We start from the raw sequence: 15,041 nt of genomic DNA on the forward strand, positions 1-15,041 counted from the left end.
TAAACTATTATTATTTTGTCCTACTTGATTGTTTTCCTTTGCTTCTGCATTTTCTCACTTCTCTAATTTAATTTATTCTTTGGAACTTGGAGAAGGCCTAGGTGGCTAGTTTTTCTACAAAGAGGCAGGTGGAGGACATTGCGGGGGGTGGGGGTGGTGGTCATCTGCCCTGTGAAGGCCCCATAGGGTCCTCCTGCTCAGTTACATAGATTCATGGATGAACCTCACAGATATTAAGTGAAAGAAGCCAGACACAAAAGAGTACATAATATACACTGACATTTCTATGAAGTTTAAAAACAAGTAGAGCTAATCTACGGTGCTAGAGGTTAGACTAGAGTTTTTCTTTTGGGAGAATAGGCTTGGGAGGAATCAAAAGGGAGTCTTTTGGAATGCTAGAAATGTTTTATATCTTGATATGGGTGATTATATATGGAAAAATTAATCAAAATGTGCACTTAAGATTTGATTTGTTCATGGCATTTTAAGTTAATTAAAATTAAAATTAACAATTTTTCAATCGAGAAAAAAAGATCCAGAAAAAGATAATTCCTGTAGATCGAAAATCAAGTGGAAGAAGTTAAATTTTTTTTTAGAAGTTAAATTTAACAATGTCAAAAAAAGTTATCTGTTCTTTATATAGTTCAAAAAATTTAATGCAGAAGGGAAAATAAAACATTAAAAACTAATAGGAAATATTAGATTTCCATCTTTTTCTACCCTCTTGATTGATTTAGATATCATGAAAAGTGTATCTTCCTTGTAAATTTGAAATAAATCACCTATAAATCACTCATAAATGTCTTTCAATGGATTTATGTCTTTGACTTTCCCAGTCTTTTTTTTTGTTTAACATCTTAGTATAGTAGTATAATTGCTTTACAGTGGTGTGTTAGTTTCTGCTGTATAACAAAGTGAATCAGCTATACATAAACATATATCCCCATATCTCCACCCTCTTGCGTCTCCCTCCCACCCTCCCTATCCCACCCCTCTAGGTGGTCACAAAGCACCGAGCTGATCTCCCTGTGCTATGTGGCTGCTTCCCACTAGCTATCTATTTTACATTTGGTAGTGTATATATCCCAGTGTCTTCTTATTGTCATTGTTTTGTTTACATCTTCTGCTTCATTTTGAATTAACTTTGGTGTCTTTATTCCTAGAAATTGTTTATCTAGTTTTTTTTAATGAGCAGAGATGGTTTTATTATTCTCCATATTATCTTGATTATTTTCTTTATTAAATTTGCCATAAGGGTTTTATTTGTTTGCTTGTTTCTGCCTTGGCCACTAATTCTTCAATTGTCAGTCTGGTCATTTTCCCTCCTGGATGTTTTCGAGATATTCATCTGCTTTCATTGAGCTTGCAGTCTAGTTACACAAACAACCATTTGGTAGGGAAATGAAGAGTCTCTGGCCCCTTTAAAAAAAAAATAACTGATAATTTTAGAAACTCTTCGAGGAGATAATTTCAAAATCCTCAGTGAGGTTTTACGTTTTATTTTAAATTTATTTTTATTTCGGATGTCATAAAAAATCGTTTGTTTAATCGTTTCTAATCACTTTCAGGCAATTATCTTTGCCGTGAGAAGTTCATCCTAAGTTTGATTTTATAAACTACACTATTTCCGGGAATTTTTGTTTGTTTGTCTTACTACTCTGGTTTTGATTTTTAGCACCTGTCAGGCTGCTCCGACTTCAAGAACCACCTGCCACAACAGGCAAAGTACGAGACGATTTAAAAGCTCCCTGGAATCCGTGTTGGTCATTCCCTTCCCGACCTCTCGCGAGATTTGGAAACCGGAAGTGAATTATATTGCTGGAGTCTCAATTGCAAGAGGCGGCGTCTCAGTTAAGGTTGGCGGGATCTGAGCGATCAGTCGGGTCTTCGTTGTCCGGCCTGGGCTGGCTCTGGTTTAGGGGGTTGCGGGCAGCGCTCCCTGCCTCGGGCCGGCAGCATGCGGGTGGCTGTGGCCGGCTGCTGCCACGGCGAGCTGGACAAGATCTATGAGACGCTGGCGCTGGCGGAGCGGCGCGGCCCGGGACCGATAGACCTTCTGCTATGCTGCGGCGACTTCCAGGCTGTGCGCAACGAGGCCGACCTGCGCTGCATGGCCGTGCCGCCCAAGTACCGCCACATGCAGACCTTCTACAGGTGAGGGGCGTGGCTTGGGCCCGGGCCCCCGCGGTGCGAGGTGTGACTAGCCAGCGGTGGGGGCTGAGAACCCGGGCTGAGTTGGAATCCTGTCTGCCACTGACCAGCTGTCTCTCTTAGTTCCCGTCTTTGTTTACGCTGTGTGTCTAGGAACTGGCGCTTAGTAAATGTCACTTTTCTTCTTTCGATTCATCTGTTTTGTTTCGGAAGGTATCGCAGCCTGAGGGGAAAATCTGGAGGAAGAAACTGACAGGTTAATCTACTTTATGCTTAATAGGACTCTGGGACTACTTCATTTATTGATCGAGGAGTTTTTATTGGACGCTTGCTATGTGCTAGTTCTCATTCTAGAAACTAAGGTTGTTGCAGTGAACTGACAAAAGTTTTTGACCTCATTGAATATACGTTGGCTTGAACCCAAGGTGGCGGCCCTGAATCATTCTTAAGGACAAGGATGGACAATTCGTTTAGAAAGGGCTTAACTTTTTATGATGAGCTCAAGTTTTTTTTACTTCGGACCTTAGTTTGCTTTTCTGCTATGCCTAATAGCACAGGCATGCCCAATTGCTTTTCTCTATGTCTCATTTCTGCTATGCCAATTGACAACTTTACCCTTATGTTCTAGGTATTACTCTGGAGAGAAAAAGGCCCCAGTTCTCACAATTTTCATCGGGGGTAACCATGAAGCCTCAAATCATTTGCAAGAGTTACCCTATGGTGGCTGGGTAGCACCAAACATTTATTATTTAGGTATGTGTTCGTGGGTAATTTCTTGGTCTGATGGCATGGAAGAGCCTGTCAGGATTTGTTTATCAGTTGATCAGCATCTTGAAATGTATGGTGTTTTGGGAATGTCTCTTGATTTAAATAATCATGAAAATTTAATTAAAATAATTCATTTAAGTAGGTAATCATGAAAATATGTCCATGCATCATCTAGTGCTTTAAGCAATACTTAATATAACTGCAAAGAGCTTCTGTACGATTTGCAATCCCTTAATTTTTTTCTTACTCTTCTTATTAAATTAAAAAAATGAACTTTTTATAATGGAAATATTTAAACATACACAAAAGTAGAGAATAGTATAATGAATCTCTGTACCTATTAAACAGCTTTAACAACAATTATTGTTCTGCCATCCTTCTTTCAACCCACTCCCCGCCTAAACTCTTTTGTGGGAGGAGGTGACAGGAGTATTTTATCTATTTATTTTTTAATATTTTATTTATTTATTTATTTATTTGGCTGTGTCAGGTCTTTAGTTGTCGCATGTGGGATCTTCCTTGCGGCGCGGGATCTTCCTCGCGGTGGGCAGGCTTCTCTCTAGTTGTGGCGCCTGGGCGCTCTGGAACTCCAGAGTGTGCTGGCTCAGTAGTTGCGGCATGAGGACTCTAGGGGCTTAGGGGCATGTGGGATCTTAGTTCCCTGACCAGGGCTCAATCCCATGTCCCCTGCATTGGAAGGTGGATTCTTAACCACTGGACCACCAGGGAAGTCCCAACTGGAGTATTTTAAAGCAAACCTCAGCCATCGGATTATTTCACCTGTAAATACTTTAGCATGTGTTTTTAAGTGATGAGGATTTAAAAAAAAATACCACAACTACAGTACCATGATTATACCTATTACCTATCATTATCTGTTGCCTAGTTCATGTTCAGATTTCCCTGATTATCACAAAGATGTCTGTTTTACAGTTGACTTGTTCAAATAGGGTCCAAACAAGGTCCACACTTTCATTTGATTGTCATGATTCTGAAGTCTCTTAGACTATAACTGTCCCTTTTTGCACTCTCTTCTCCCCCAAACCCCCATGCTGTTTATTTGTTGAAGAATATGGGAAATTTATCTGGCAGAATTTCCCACATTCTGGGTTTAGCTGATTGGATTTCCTTGGGTTGTTTAACGTGTTCCTTTTATCCTCTGTGTTGCTTATAATCTGCATTTAGATTTATAGACCTGATTAGGTTCAGGTTCAGTTTTAGTCCTTTTAAACTATACAGTCCTTTCATCTCTTTATTTAAATGTTTATAGGTGTTTCTAGTGATGACATTATAACTTCAGAAATTTAATTTCTCTATGTCATTACTGATGGATCAACTTTTGACAACTGTAGTACTGTGAGAAGGTGAAATTGTCTGAAGATGATCAATCAAATGAAATAGAGAAACTGCAGGTTTCTATATTCTATAAGTCAAAGGTATATGTTATATATACCTTATATATAACATATAAATCCATCATAGGACATTTTCCCCTATTTCCCCCGCCACATCCCCACATTCCTTTAGGTACCAAATTTATGTATGTCTGTTTCCCTCTTCACACTCCCTGTCTCATTTGTTCCTTCTTTTCTGCTCAGTCTCTTGCCTCCGTAGTCTGTCTCCCTACTCTATGTTATATATTGTTGGCATATTTTCTATGTAAAAGAGTAACCTCATCATGACACTTAATTTTCAAATAATTTTAAGACTGCATGATATTCTAGGCCTCTAAACTGTTTGTTCAGTTAGTAAAGATTGCTTTAAAAAAATGATTGCTTTTGCCTACAGTAATTTTATTTAACTATGTAATTTTTCAGGCTTGGCAGGTGTAGTAAAATACCGAGGTGTAAGGATTGGTGGAATCTCTGGTATCTTTAAATCTCATGACTATCGAAAAGGTATTGTTATGCTTTTTTTTTTTTTTTACATTTTATTACATTCTTTTTTTCTTTTTTTAATTGGAGTACAGTTGATTTACAATGTGGTGTTAATTTCAGGTATACAGCAAAGTGAGTATTGTTATTCTGAGAATTGTTTTTAAACTTAGAACTTCCATACCCCATAGTAACTTAAGCATAATATACAGTTTGACTTTTTCATTGGATTTCTCCTATGAACTGATTAATTTATTCTTAAATTTATATTATAAAATATTTTATAAATATGAAAAAATAGAGAACACTAGAATGTATTATCTGTGTATACACCATCTAGTTTTATTTGGTATTTTGCCACTTTTAGTTTTGATTTTTAAGAAATAAAAGAGTACAGATACAATCGAAGTTCATTGTTTATCTGTCCTCAGTCCCATCTCTCTCCTTTTATTCCTCCCTTACCTCACCAGGCAGTCACTATTCTGAATTTGGTGTTTATCATTCACTTGATTATTCTATATCATTACCATATCAGTAACAGCTTTAAACAGTGTATTATATAGCATGTTTTAAACTTCATATAAGTGTATCATTTTACATGTATCTTTCTGCAACTTCTTTGTTTAATATGTTTTTTAAATCCATGTTGATACATGTAACTCTGTCATTTAAATTTGTGAATAGTATTCCATTGTATAAATATACCACACTGTATCTGAATGAATTATATCTTGATTTTAAAGTTAAAGGAATAGCTTGGATCCACATTGATTTTAAAATTTCATGAATTAAGTTGACAGCTAAAACTTACAACCTCAGTGTAACTGTTAAATCACAAGTCTGTTCCTTGCAGCCCTGTTCCCCATGATTCTGAACTATTGTGATGGGTCTGCAAAAATAGGCCATCTTCTACCTGGCAGGTGTGGGCACAAATTGGAACCACTCTTTGGAGGAAAATTAGTTAACATCTGTGGAAATTATAGAAGTATTCTTACTCAGGAGTTCTACTTCCAGGAATTTATCTACAGATATATTCCACAAGTGCAAAATGATATAAACAAATGTATTTCAGCCTTGTTTGTAATAGCAAAAGATAGGAACTAGTTAAATGTGTCATGATATAACTATACAGTGCAATGCTATGAAGTCAAAAAGAAGGAAAAAAGAAGCAGCTCTATGTGTGACTAATATGAAAAGAACTCCAAAATAAAGTGAAAAAAACAAGGCACAGAACGTGTATAAATTATACTGCCACTTGTATAGAAAGAAAAGGGAGGATAAAGAAATATGTATATTATATGCATATAATGACATCCCTGGAATAAAATACTGAAACCTGATTAACACTGGTTCCCTGTAGGTAGGGTTACTGATGGATGGGGGAAGGAATAGGAGAACCCTGTCCGCTTGTTTTAGCAGCTTGATTGACGTAAAATTTATGTACCATTGTAAGTACACAATTCAGTGATTTTAGTAAATTGTAGAGTTATGCAGCCTTTAGCACCATCTGGATTTAGAACATCTCTATCATGCCTAAAAGTTTTGTGCCAGACTTAATCCCTGCTCCCATGCCAGCCCTAGGTACCCACTAGGGTCTACCCTCCAGGAGGAATACTTTTTACCCTATGCCTTTCTTTTTTTTCTTTATTTTATTGAAGTATAGTTGATTTACAATATTGTGTTAATTTCTGCTGTACAGCAAAGTGATTCAGTTACACATATATATACATTCTTTTTCATATTCTTCTCTATTATGGTTTATCACAGGATATTGAATATAATTCTCTGTGCCATACAGTAGGACCTTGTTGTTTATCCATTCTGTATGTAATAATTTGCATCCGCTAACCCCAAACTCCCAATCCATCCTTCCCTCACCCCCGCTCCCCCTTACCCTATACCTTTCTGATGGTATCTTTTAAATCTTAAACTATGTGACTAAACAATGTATTCCAAAATTAAATATAATTTAATTAAAAAAATCATAAGCCTCCCACTTATTTAGATTTATAGTTGGTGATCAGTTATTAGAAAATACCAGCATTTTGAGTGTTTTTTTTAATAAAATTTTCAAGAACCAAAAGCATTGTTGACAAGCATCAGTTTTGGAGAAGTGTACGTATGTATTTATACTTGCAGTATTTAAGGGAGTTGATAATAGCTTATTTCTCTTCTTCAATTTAAGGTCATTTTGAGTGCCCCCCCTATAATGCAGCTACAATAAGGAGTATCTATCATGTGAGAAATATTGAAGTCTACAAATTAAAACAGGTATGTAAAAAGTACATTACGGCAGACTTGAAAAAATGGTAAACTAATTCTCTACCAGAATGTATTTTGATCTGCTACTTCCAAGAAGAGCTCAATTCTGTATTTCCACAATTTGGATCTTGAGTTGTTTTTAGGAGGTTCACAGATGAACATTTTTTAGATTTTAATGGCTATACATTTATTTTAGTGATTAATAATAAAATAAAATATTTGATCCATGACTTCAGCTACCATTCCTTAGGGTAAGGCTGAAGAATATATATTGGAATAAAGTGATACTTGAAAGAAAGTGTTAAATATTTTATTTTAAATAATGATATTAAATAGAAAATAATAGTGAAGATGATATGGGAAAATTGTGAAGGTGATAACCGAAACACTGGCTCAACTGGAGAGTAAATGAAACTAGGTTTTTGTTTGTGAACCCATTAAATGTCTGACACCGGGCTAAGCAGCTTTCATCCGTGATAGTTCATATAACTGTCACTCAAATTCTGTCATGCAGCGTGTCCAACTTTGTCACACTAAGGGAGAGAGGCCAAAGGCTCAGATAGATAAAGTAACCTGCCCGGACTTCCCACACAGTTAAGAGCCTGCCAGAGCCCCCAGGCTGGTAGGGCCTGCCAGACTGAACTCAGGCCCTTCCCATCATAAATACAGCCTCGACTGGAACATAAAGATGTTTACAGGTATGCCCCATTCATAACAGTTACTTACCTTTTACTTTTTACTTTTACTCATCTAAATCCTACTGGTCCTTGGAGACCCAGCTTAGATTTCACTTCCCAACCAGTGTTCTAGTTTAAAGTCCTCACCCTTCTCTGAATTTTTGTAGCACTTATTGCCCATACCAGCTTTTCAGTGGTTAATCATGTCATCTTACCTTTTGTATTTTCTTGAACACTTACTTAAATTATTTTAATTTAGTTGTCCAAGTATTTGCTTTGGATTACTTGACAGTATGGAGTATATTTTGTGTTCTCCCCAAGAAGACACCAGCTACCTTAAATACCTCTAATATAATTTTTGTAGTAAACGGAGAGGTTTTTTTGGTGTTTACTACGTGAGTCCATCAGAAAAAAAAAAAAAAGGTTTACTGTAGGTTAGGTTTACTGTATCATTTACAGTACAAGTCTCATGAAATCTGGACATTGATCTTAAAACAGTAGTTTCTTTACTAAAAGGGAAAAGAACAGTGCATGTTGTAGATTTTAGAAACCCAGTGCTAAAGACCTTAGCTGATTGGCAATCTAATCAAAGTGTGTCTCTATTGAACTGCCTTGCCACGGAAAATAAAGGTGATTTGTCAGGCAGAGAGAAAGGTGTTTCTCTTTGCCTCGATGAGTGAGTAGCTCAGTATTTCTGTGACTTCCTTAAATAAAGTGTTCTTAGAATGAATTACACAGAAATCTACAGATCTCCGTGGGTAAATGGTTGTGTGGCGGTGGAGAGAAGGGAGGGGATTGCTTTTGGTTAATCTGTTTCTAAGAGCTTTCTTTCTTTTCTTTGTCTGTTAAAGCTGAAGCAGCCTATGGACATATTCTTATCTCATGATTGGCCGAGAAGTATATATCATTATGGAAATAAGAAGCAACTTCTTAAGACTAAATCTTTTTTCCGACAAGAAGTGGAAAATAACACATTGGGAAGTCCCGCTGCCTCAGAACTTTTAGAGCACTTAAAACCTACTTACTGGTTTTCTGCACACCTGCATGTGAAGTTTGCAGCCTTGATGCAGCATCAGGTAGAAAACAAAATGCTTATTCTTTGAGTTAACAAGCAGTTATTGAACATCTACGGGCTAGGCCCTATGGGCATAGTTGGAAAGTTAGAGAAAGAGATCAAAGGTGACTTTCCTTTTGTGAATAACTCAGTATCCAGTGGGGAGAAGGGACAAGCAAGCAATTATAAAATAGTGTAATAAGTTTGTGACAAAAAGTGCTTAGGATACTGTGGGAACACCTAAGCCAGGCCATGGTGAGAGGGGATGTGGACAGAGAGATGAAGGGATAGAGAAGGTTTTCTAAAGGAGTTGATGGTGCCAGGAAGAAGCAGATTATCAGGGTAATCTAGGCCCAGGGACCGATGTGTGCACAGGCTGGAAGGTCTGAGAGCGTGGTGCCTTTGGGGAAGTGCAGCTGGTCCCTGGGGCTGAGGCACAGGGAGAGATGAAGCTGGAGTGAGATCATAGCTGCCTTCTGGGATATGCTCTGGAGTTTGGGTTTTAACCAGGAGGTAATGGGGAAGGTTGGGGGTCATGAAGTCAGAGTTTCATTTCAGAAGGATTAGATTGGCAGCAGTTTTGTGTGTGGATTGGAGTAATGTTAAATGGGAGGCAGAGGAGGCAAAAGATGAGGTTCTAACCTAAGGCAAAGAGGGAACACAGAGAATGAAGCAGGTTCCAGAGAGATTTTGGAAGCAGAATCATCAGGATTTAGTGACAGAGGGAGGAGTGAATCTAGAATGACTCCCAGAGTTTTCCTTTGGTAATTGCATGGGGATGGTGCTTGATGCAAAGTAGAAAATAAATACCTACTTAGAGTTAGGCTTTAATGGAACTATGCAGTTCTTCCTTTCACCTCTGATTCTGGTTGAATTCTGACTTTCCCATAAAGTATCCCATAGGAAATACGTTTAGAAAATGCTGGGTTAACAAAGTTTGGGATTTCTTCCCAGAGGCTTGTGTAGAATTTCTGAGAGTCCAGTGTGCTAATGGGTATTACCTTTCTCTGAGATGGCAGAGGGGTTGTGCAGCGCTTCCTGAACTTACCTGACCAAACCCTTTTCTGCGGTAGAGGTACACTTCGGTGATGCTCTTCGCACACGGTCCGGAAGATTCTGTCTGAAAACGTTCCTGTGGGCCCTCTCTGTTGTGGGCTTATTCTTACTCCCCAGCTTCACTGGGAGAAGAAGGCGAGGTTACTCTTGCATTTTCCTTTGGGCTGTTGCCAGCGTGATTATCCTCTTCTCACGTCCAAGTCTTCTGTTTCTGTCAGTCACCTTTCCCACATCTGTGTTACTCTCCTCTGTCTCTTGGGGCTCATGATGCTCTTGGATTGCTACTGAAGCACCTAATTTGCTACTTTTCCCTGATTCTGTCTTCTGTTGTCAACCGTGGGGACTTGTGTCTCTGAATTAATATGTTTGATCCCTTTCTGTTGCTCCTCAACTGCCTCTGACTTCACCGGTATTCTGTCTGAGCCCTTTTACTAACACCAAAGGTCATCTTTCCTCAGAACTGCCCTGCTGCCAGGATCTGCCCATGATCTCTGTGCATCCCACCTCTCAGTCCCTCCCCACCACTGAATTGAAACCTGGTCCTCAGCAGGGTGTCCCATCACTTGCTTCCTTGTCTTTCTTTCTCCATGTGCCTTGCTGTTTTTTTTGTTTGTTTGTTTTGTTTTGTTTTTTTTGCGGTACGCGGGCCTCTCACTGCTGTGGCCTCTCCCATTGCGGAGCACAGGCTCCGGACGCGCAGGCTCAGCGGCCATGGCTCACGGGCCCAGCCGCTCCGCGCCATGTGGGATCTTCCCGGACCGGGGCACGAACCCGCGTCCCCTGCATCGGCAGGCGGACTCTCAATCACTGCGCCACCAGGGAAGCCCTGCCTTGCTGTTTTTAGTGAGTCACTTTTTACTTCTTCCAGTGTGACCTTCATGTTTGTGATCCTCCCATGTTTCTTTCTGCTGGTTCACTTTTTAAAAAAGAACTTTATTGGAGTATAATTTCCATATCAAAAAATTCACCTGCTTTAAGTGTAGAATTCAATGATTTTTAGTAAATTTCCAGAGTTGTGCAAACATCATATAATCCAGTTCTAGAACATTGCCATCACCCCAAAAGGTCCTTTGTGCCTCTTTGCTGTCAGTCTTTGTTCTGTCAACATTCAGCCCCAGGCAACCACTAATCTGTCTTGTCTCTATGGATTTGCCTTTTCTGAACATTTTATATAAGTGGAATCACAAAATACATAGTCTTTGGTAACTGGTTTCTTTCCTTTACTTGCTTTTGAGGCTCATTCTTGTTGTCGCATGTGTCAGTGTTTCTTTCATTTTTATTGGTGAATAGTGTTTCATCCTATGGAGTATGTATGTGTATATATCTATATCTATATCTATATCTATATATATATATATATATATATCTACTTTGGTGTTGTATCTAAGAATCTTTGCCTAATCCAGGGTTACAAAGATTTTCTCCTATGAATTCTTATACGAGTTGTATAGTTTTAGCTCTGCCAATTTACTTTTAAGCTCTTCCGTTGTCTGATCTTTAACCTTTGTGTTATATGCTTTGGTTTATGTGTGTTATTTGCTTTGATTTAACATTATCATTACCACCATTTCTTTCTGCTTTGACTATTGTAAGGAAGTTGAAGCCCAGGCCCAGAGAGTGTAAGTGCCTTGCTTGTCATTGCACAAGGGGGTATAGAGCTAACTTGTTTTGGAAAAGTAACCATTGTTCCTTTGACACACAACTTAGGGGATTGGGTAATGAAGATTATTTCCATCCTTTTCAATGTCTGAATTGCTTGTGATGTTTTAACGTTCTTTCTTAAATCATGGTTCATATTGTCTAGGCCAAGGATAAAGGACAGTCAGCCAAAGCAACCAGATTTCTAGCCCTGGACAAATGCTTACCACACAGAGACTTTCTTCAGGTAAAAAGAAAATGAAATAACTTTGCAATATAGTTTTACTCTTTCAGTGATTAAAAAAAAATTGTCTCCTTGCAGAAATTATTGGTGCTGTTTGTAATTTATGTGTTCTGAGATTTCTTTGGGAATGTTTAAGTTACATTCATGTTTGTAAGCTACTAAATTAAATTCCTTTCAAACTTTACTGTTATATTGACATTCTTAGAATATTAAAAATAGATATGTACTTCTTAAAATCACCAATTTCTTCTTGTAGGTAATAGAAATAGAACACGACCCCAGTGCTCCTGACTACTTGGAGTATGATACCGAGTGGCTCGCCATTCTCAGGGCTACTAATGATCTTACGAATGTGAGTGAGCGCCTATGGAATATGCCTGAAAATAATGGCCTGCATACGAGGTGAGTCTGACCTTCTTTAGGATTTTCCCTCTCCATTGTATGCACAGTTGTTGTCCCCTCCACCTTCTTATTTTTTTAAATCAAGGGAGTTATTGCTACAATTCAGAGTTTATTGACTGGTATGAAAATTGCAAGTTTTCCGTCCAAGAGATCCAAGAAAATAGACTGCTGAGCGCCAACCCAAAGAAGTGTATAAGTGCAGCAAACTATAAGCGCATAAGTGCATGAAACCTTAAGACCGTGGAGATTTGGTTCACACATTAAAATAATTTGTACTTGTTTTAGGGAGTGAGTTAAGGACAGCTTTTTCTAAGAATTGTTTTAATCTCAAAATGGTCCTTTGCTAAGTTAACTATAATTTTATGAAGTGGAATTCTGAAATGTGGTTTATTTTTTAATGCACCTGCCGTCCATAGTTGGAGCTCATCATGTGTTGTCCAAGGCTGATAAAATATAAAAAGCTATTGTTTTGGACTTTCCTAGGTGGGATTACAGTGCAACAAAAGAAGCTATGAACGAAGTGTTGGAAAGATTGAATCATGACCTCAAAGTTCCATGTAACTTTAGTGTAACGGCTGCTTGTTATGACCCTAGCAAGCCACAGACACAAATGCAGTTGGTTCATAGGATCAATCCTCAGACTACTGAATTTTGTGCCCAACTTGGCATCACTGACATTAACATCAGGCTTCAGAAGGCCAAGGAAGAACAGCACTTGTGTGGTGACTATGAAGAGCAGGATGACGTGCAGAGTAATGACTCTGGAGAAGACCCTAGTGAGTATAACACAGACACATCTGCCCTGTCCTCTATTAATCCAGACGAAATAATGCTAGATGAAGAAGAGGAATATGATGATAGTATTGTAAGCGCACACAGTGACATGAATACACCATCTGTAGAACCATCTTCTGATCAAGCTTCTGACTTTTCTGCAAGCTTCTCTGACATCAGGATCTTGCCAGGTTCCATGACTGTATCTTCTGATGATACATCCGGTTCCCCAGTTGGCAAGGAGGGGAATCGCGGTGACCCTGTGGAGTTGGGGGATGGAAAGGACTTAACCAATGTGCCGTTGAAGAGGCTGAGTGATGAACATGAACCTGAACAAAGAAAGAAAATCAAGAGGAGGAATCAAGCCATCTATGCTGCAGTGGATAATGATGATACAGCCTAAGACAATTTACTTGTTTTAGTGTTATATGTAGATATGTGATTTTTGAGACTATATTTTTAGAGCTGGATCTTTGACTCAAGACTTAACTTTGTAATAATGAAGTTACATAAATTTTAGTTAGGTATCGACTTTATCTTTAGGCCTTTGTATGTTTCAGATAAAAAAAAATTAAACTTTCATATATTTACTTGATTGAGTACCCCCCTTTTTCTGAGAACATATATTATTCACTTTCAGTTTTTTCAGCAAGCACTTATTGAACACCTACTTTGTACCAGGCACTCTTCCATAAGATGGCACTACAAAGATGAGTAAGACAGGGGTTTTTACCTTCATAGAGTTACTATCACTGTAAATATTTTGGTGTATAAAATATGGCATATTTTGTTTTACAGTTAAGTCATTATTGTATATATACTTGTATATGCTCCCTTTTCATTTATTATAAATATTTTCTCTGGTCAGCTCTTAATGTCTATCGAATATAATTGAAGCTGAAGAGGGTAGATAAGATTTCAGGAAATAAGTACTAAACATTGGCAAACATAAAATCTTATACTTAGTTGATGAGATTAATATAACCCTGCTGACTTTTACATATTATATTTTAGCTTTAGCTTTAATTTTAATGTGACTATACAGGTCATGTGGGCCACAGTTCAGCTTAGTATTAATTACTAGCAGGGAATAAAATAGATAACCAACAGGGACCTAGTGTATAGCACAGGGAACTATACTCAGTATTTTGTAATAACCTATAAGGGAAAAGAATTATCCTAGTAGAGATGGAAAGTGAAAGTAATTTCTGTAGAAGGAATAGTGTTATCGAGGGACTACTGGTTCAGATGGTTTCAGGAGAAACTACCAAACCTTTTAAAGGTAACCACTAATATTATGCAAAGTGTTCCAAAATATAGAAAATGAAGGAAAGTTCAGTTTCTTTTCATGACGCTAATATAACATTGATACCTAAATCTGACAAAGATTGCGCAAAGAAACCACAAACCAATCTCACATATGAATATTGAGTCCCAATTGAAGTCCTAAATAAAATATTAGCAAACAGAATCTATAGCACATTTTAAGATACAGCATGACTGATACAAAGATAGTTCAATATTAGGAAGTCTGTTCATATAATTCACCCAGTAATAGATCTAAGGACAAACAATGCAACACCCATTTCTGATTTTTTTTGAAAAGTAAAATCTAGCATCTTGTTTAAAAGAGAAATACTATAAGCATTCCCATCAAAGGAAAGTGAGAGCAAAATCAAGGAACAAGATACCCACTACCTCCTTTATATTTTAATATTGGTGAAAACAATGAGGGGAATCAGAATTGTAAAGGCAGAAGCATCTTTATACAGATGACCTGAATGTTTCGTTGGAAAACACCAGAATATTAAAACTAAAACTAAGATACCACTAAAGCAATATGTAAATAAAGTAATACAGCAAAGTAATGTTATGAACTGAACATACAAATCAATAGTTTTCACATACACAATTACTAGTGAGTGGCATGATATAAGCAAAACAACAAAAATACTTAATGAGAAATGCATAAAACCTGTAATGAAAACCTTAAAATGCACCCGAAAAATGCAAAAGTAAACCTGAGCTAATAGAAAATCATCTCTTATTCCTGGATAGATAAACTCAACATTTTAAAGATGCCAGTTCTCAAGTTAACATATAAATTTAACATCCTAATCAGAATATCAACACATGTTTTT

At 37.7% G+C, this 15,041-nt stretch overlaps 1 protein-coding gene across 1 annotated transcript; it reads left to right on the top strand.

The window, feature by feature from the left end:
• The first annotated feature begins 1,852 nt into the window (after positions 1-1,852).
• DBR1 (debranching RNA lariats 1) lies at positions 1,853-13,620 on the top strand. Its single transcript, XM_082655648.1, has 8 exons — positions 1,853-2,154; positions 2,780-2,904; positions 4,737-4,817; positions 6,979-7,064; positions 8,584-8,808; positions 11,647-11,727; positions 11,981-12,126; positions 12,610-13,620. Exons 1-8 carry the CDS (start codon positions 1,958-1,960, stop codon positions 13,301-13,303), a joined length of 1,635 nt encoding a protein of 544 aa, XP_082511774.1. The 5' UTR covers positions 1,853-1,957; the 3' UTR covers positions 13,304-13,620.
• Positions 13,621-15,041: the final 1,421 nt, after the last annotated feature.

This window comes from Grampus griseus (assembly GCF_964374135.1).
Source record: "Grampus griseus genome assembly, chromosome: 5".
NCBI classification, from domain to species: domain Eukaryota; kingdom Metazoa; phylum Chordata; class Mammalia; order Artiodactyla; family Delphinidae; genus Grampus; species Grampus griseus.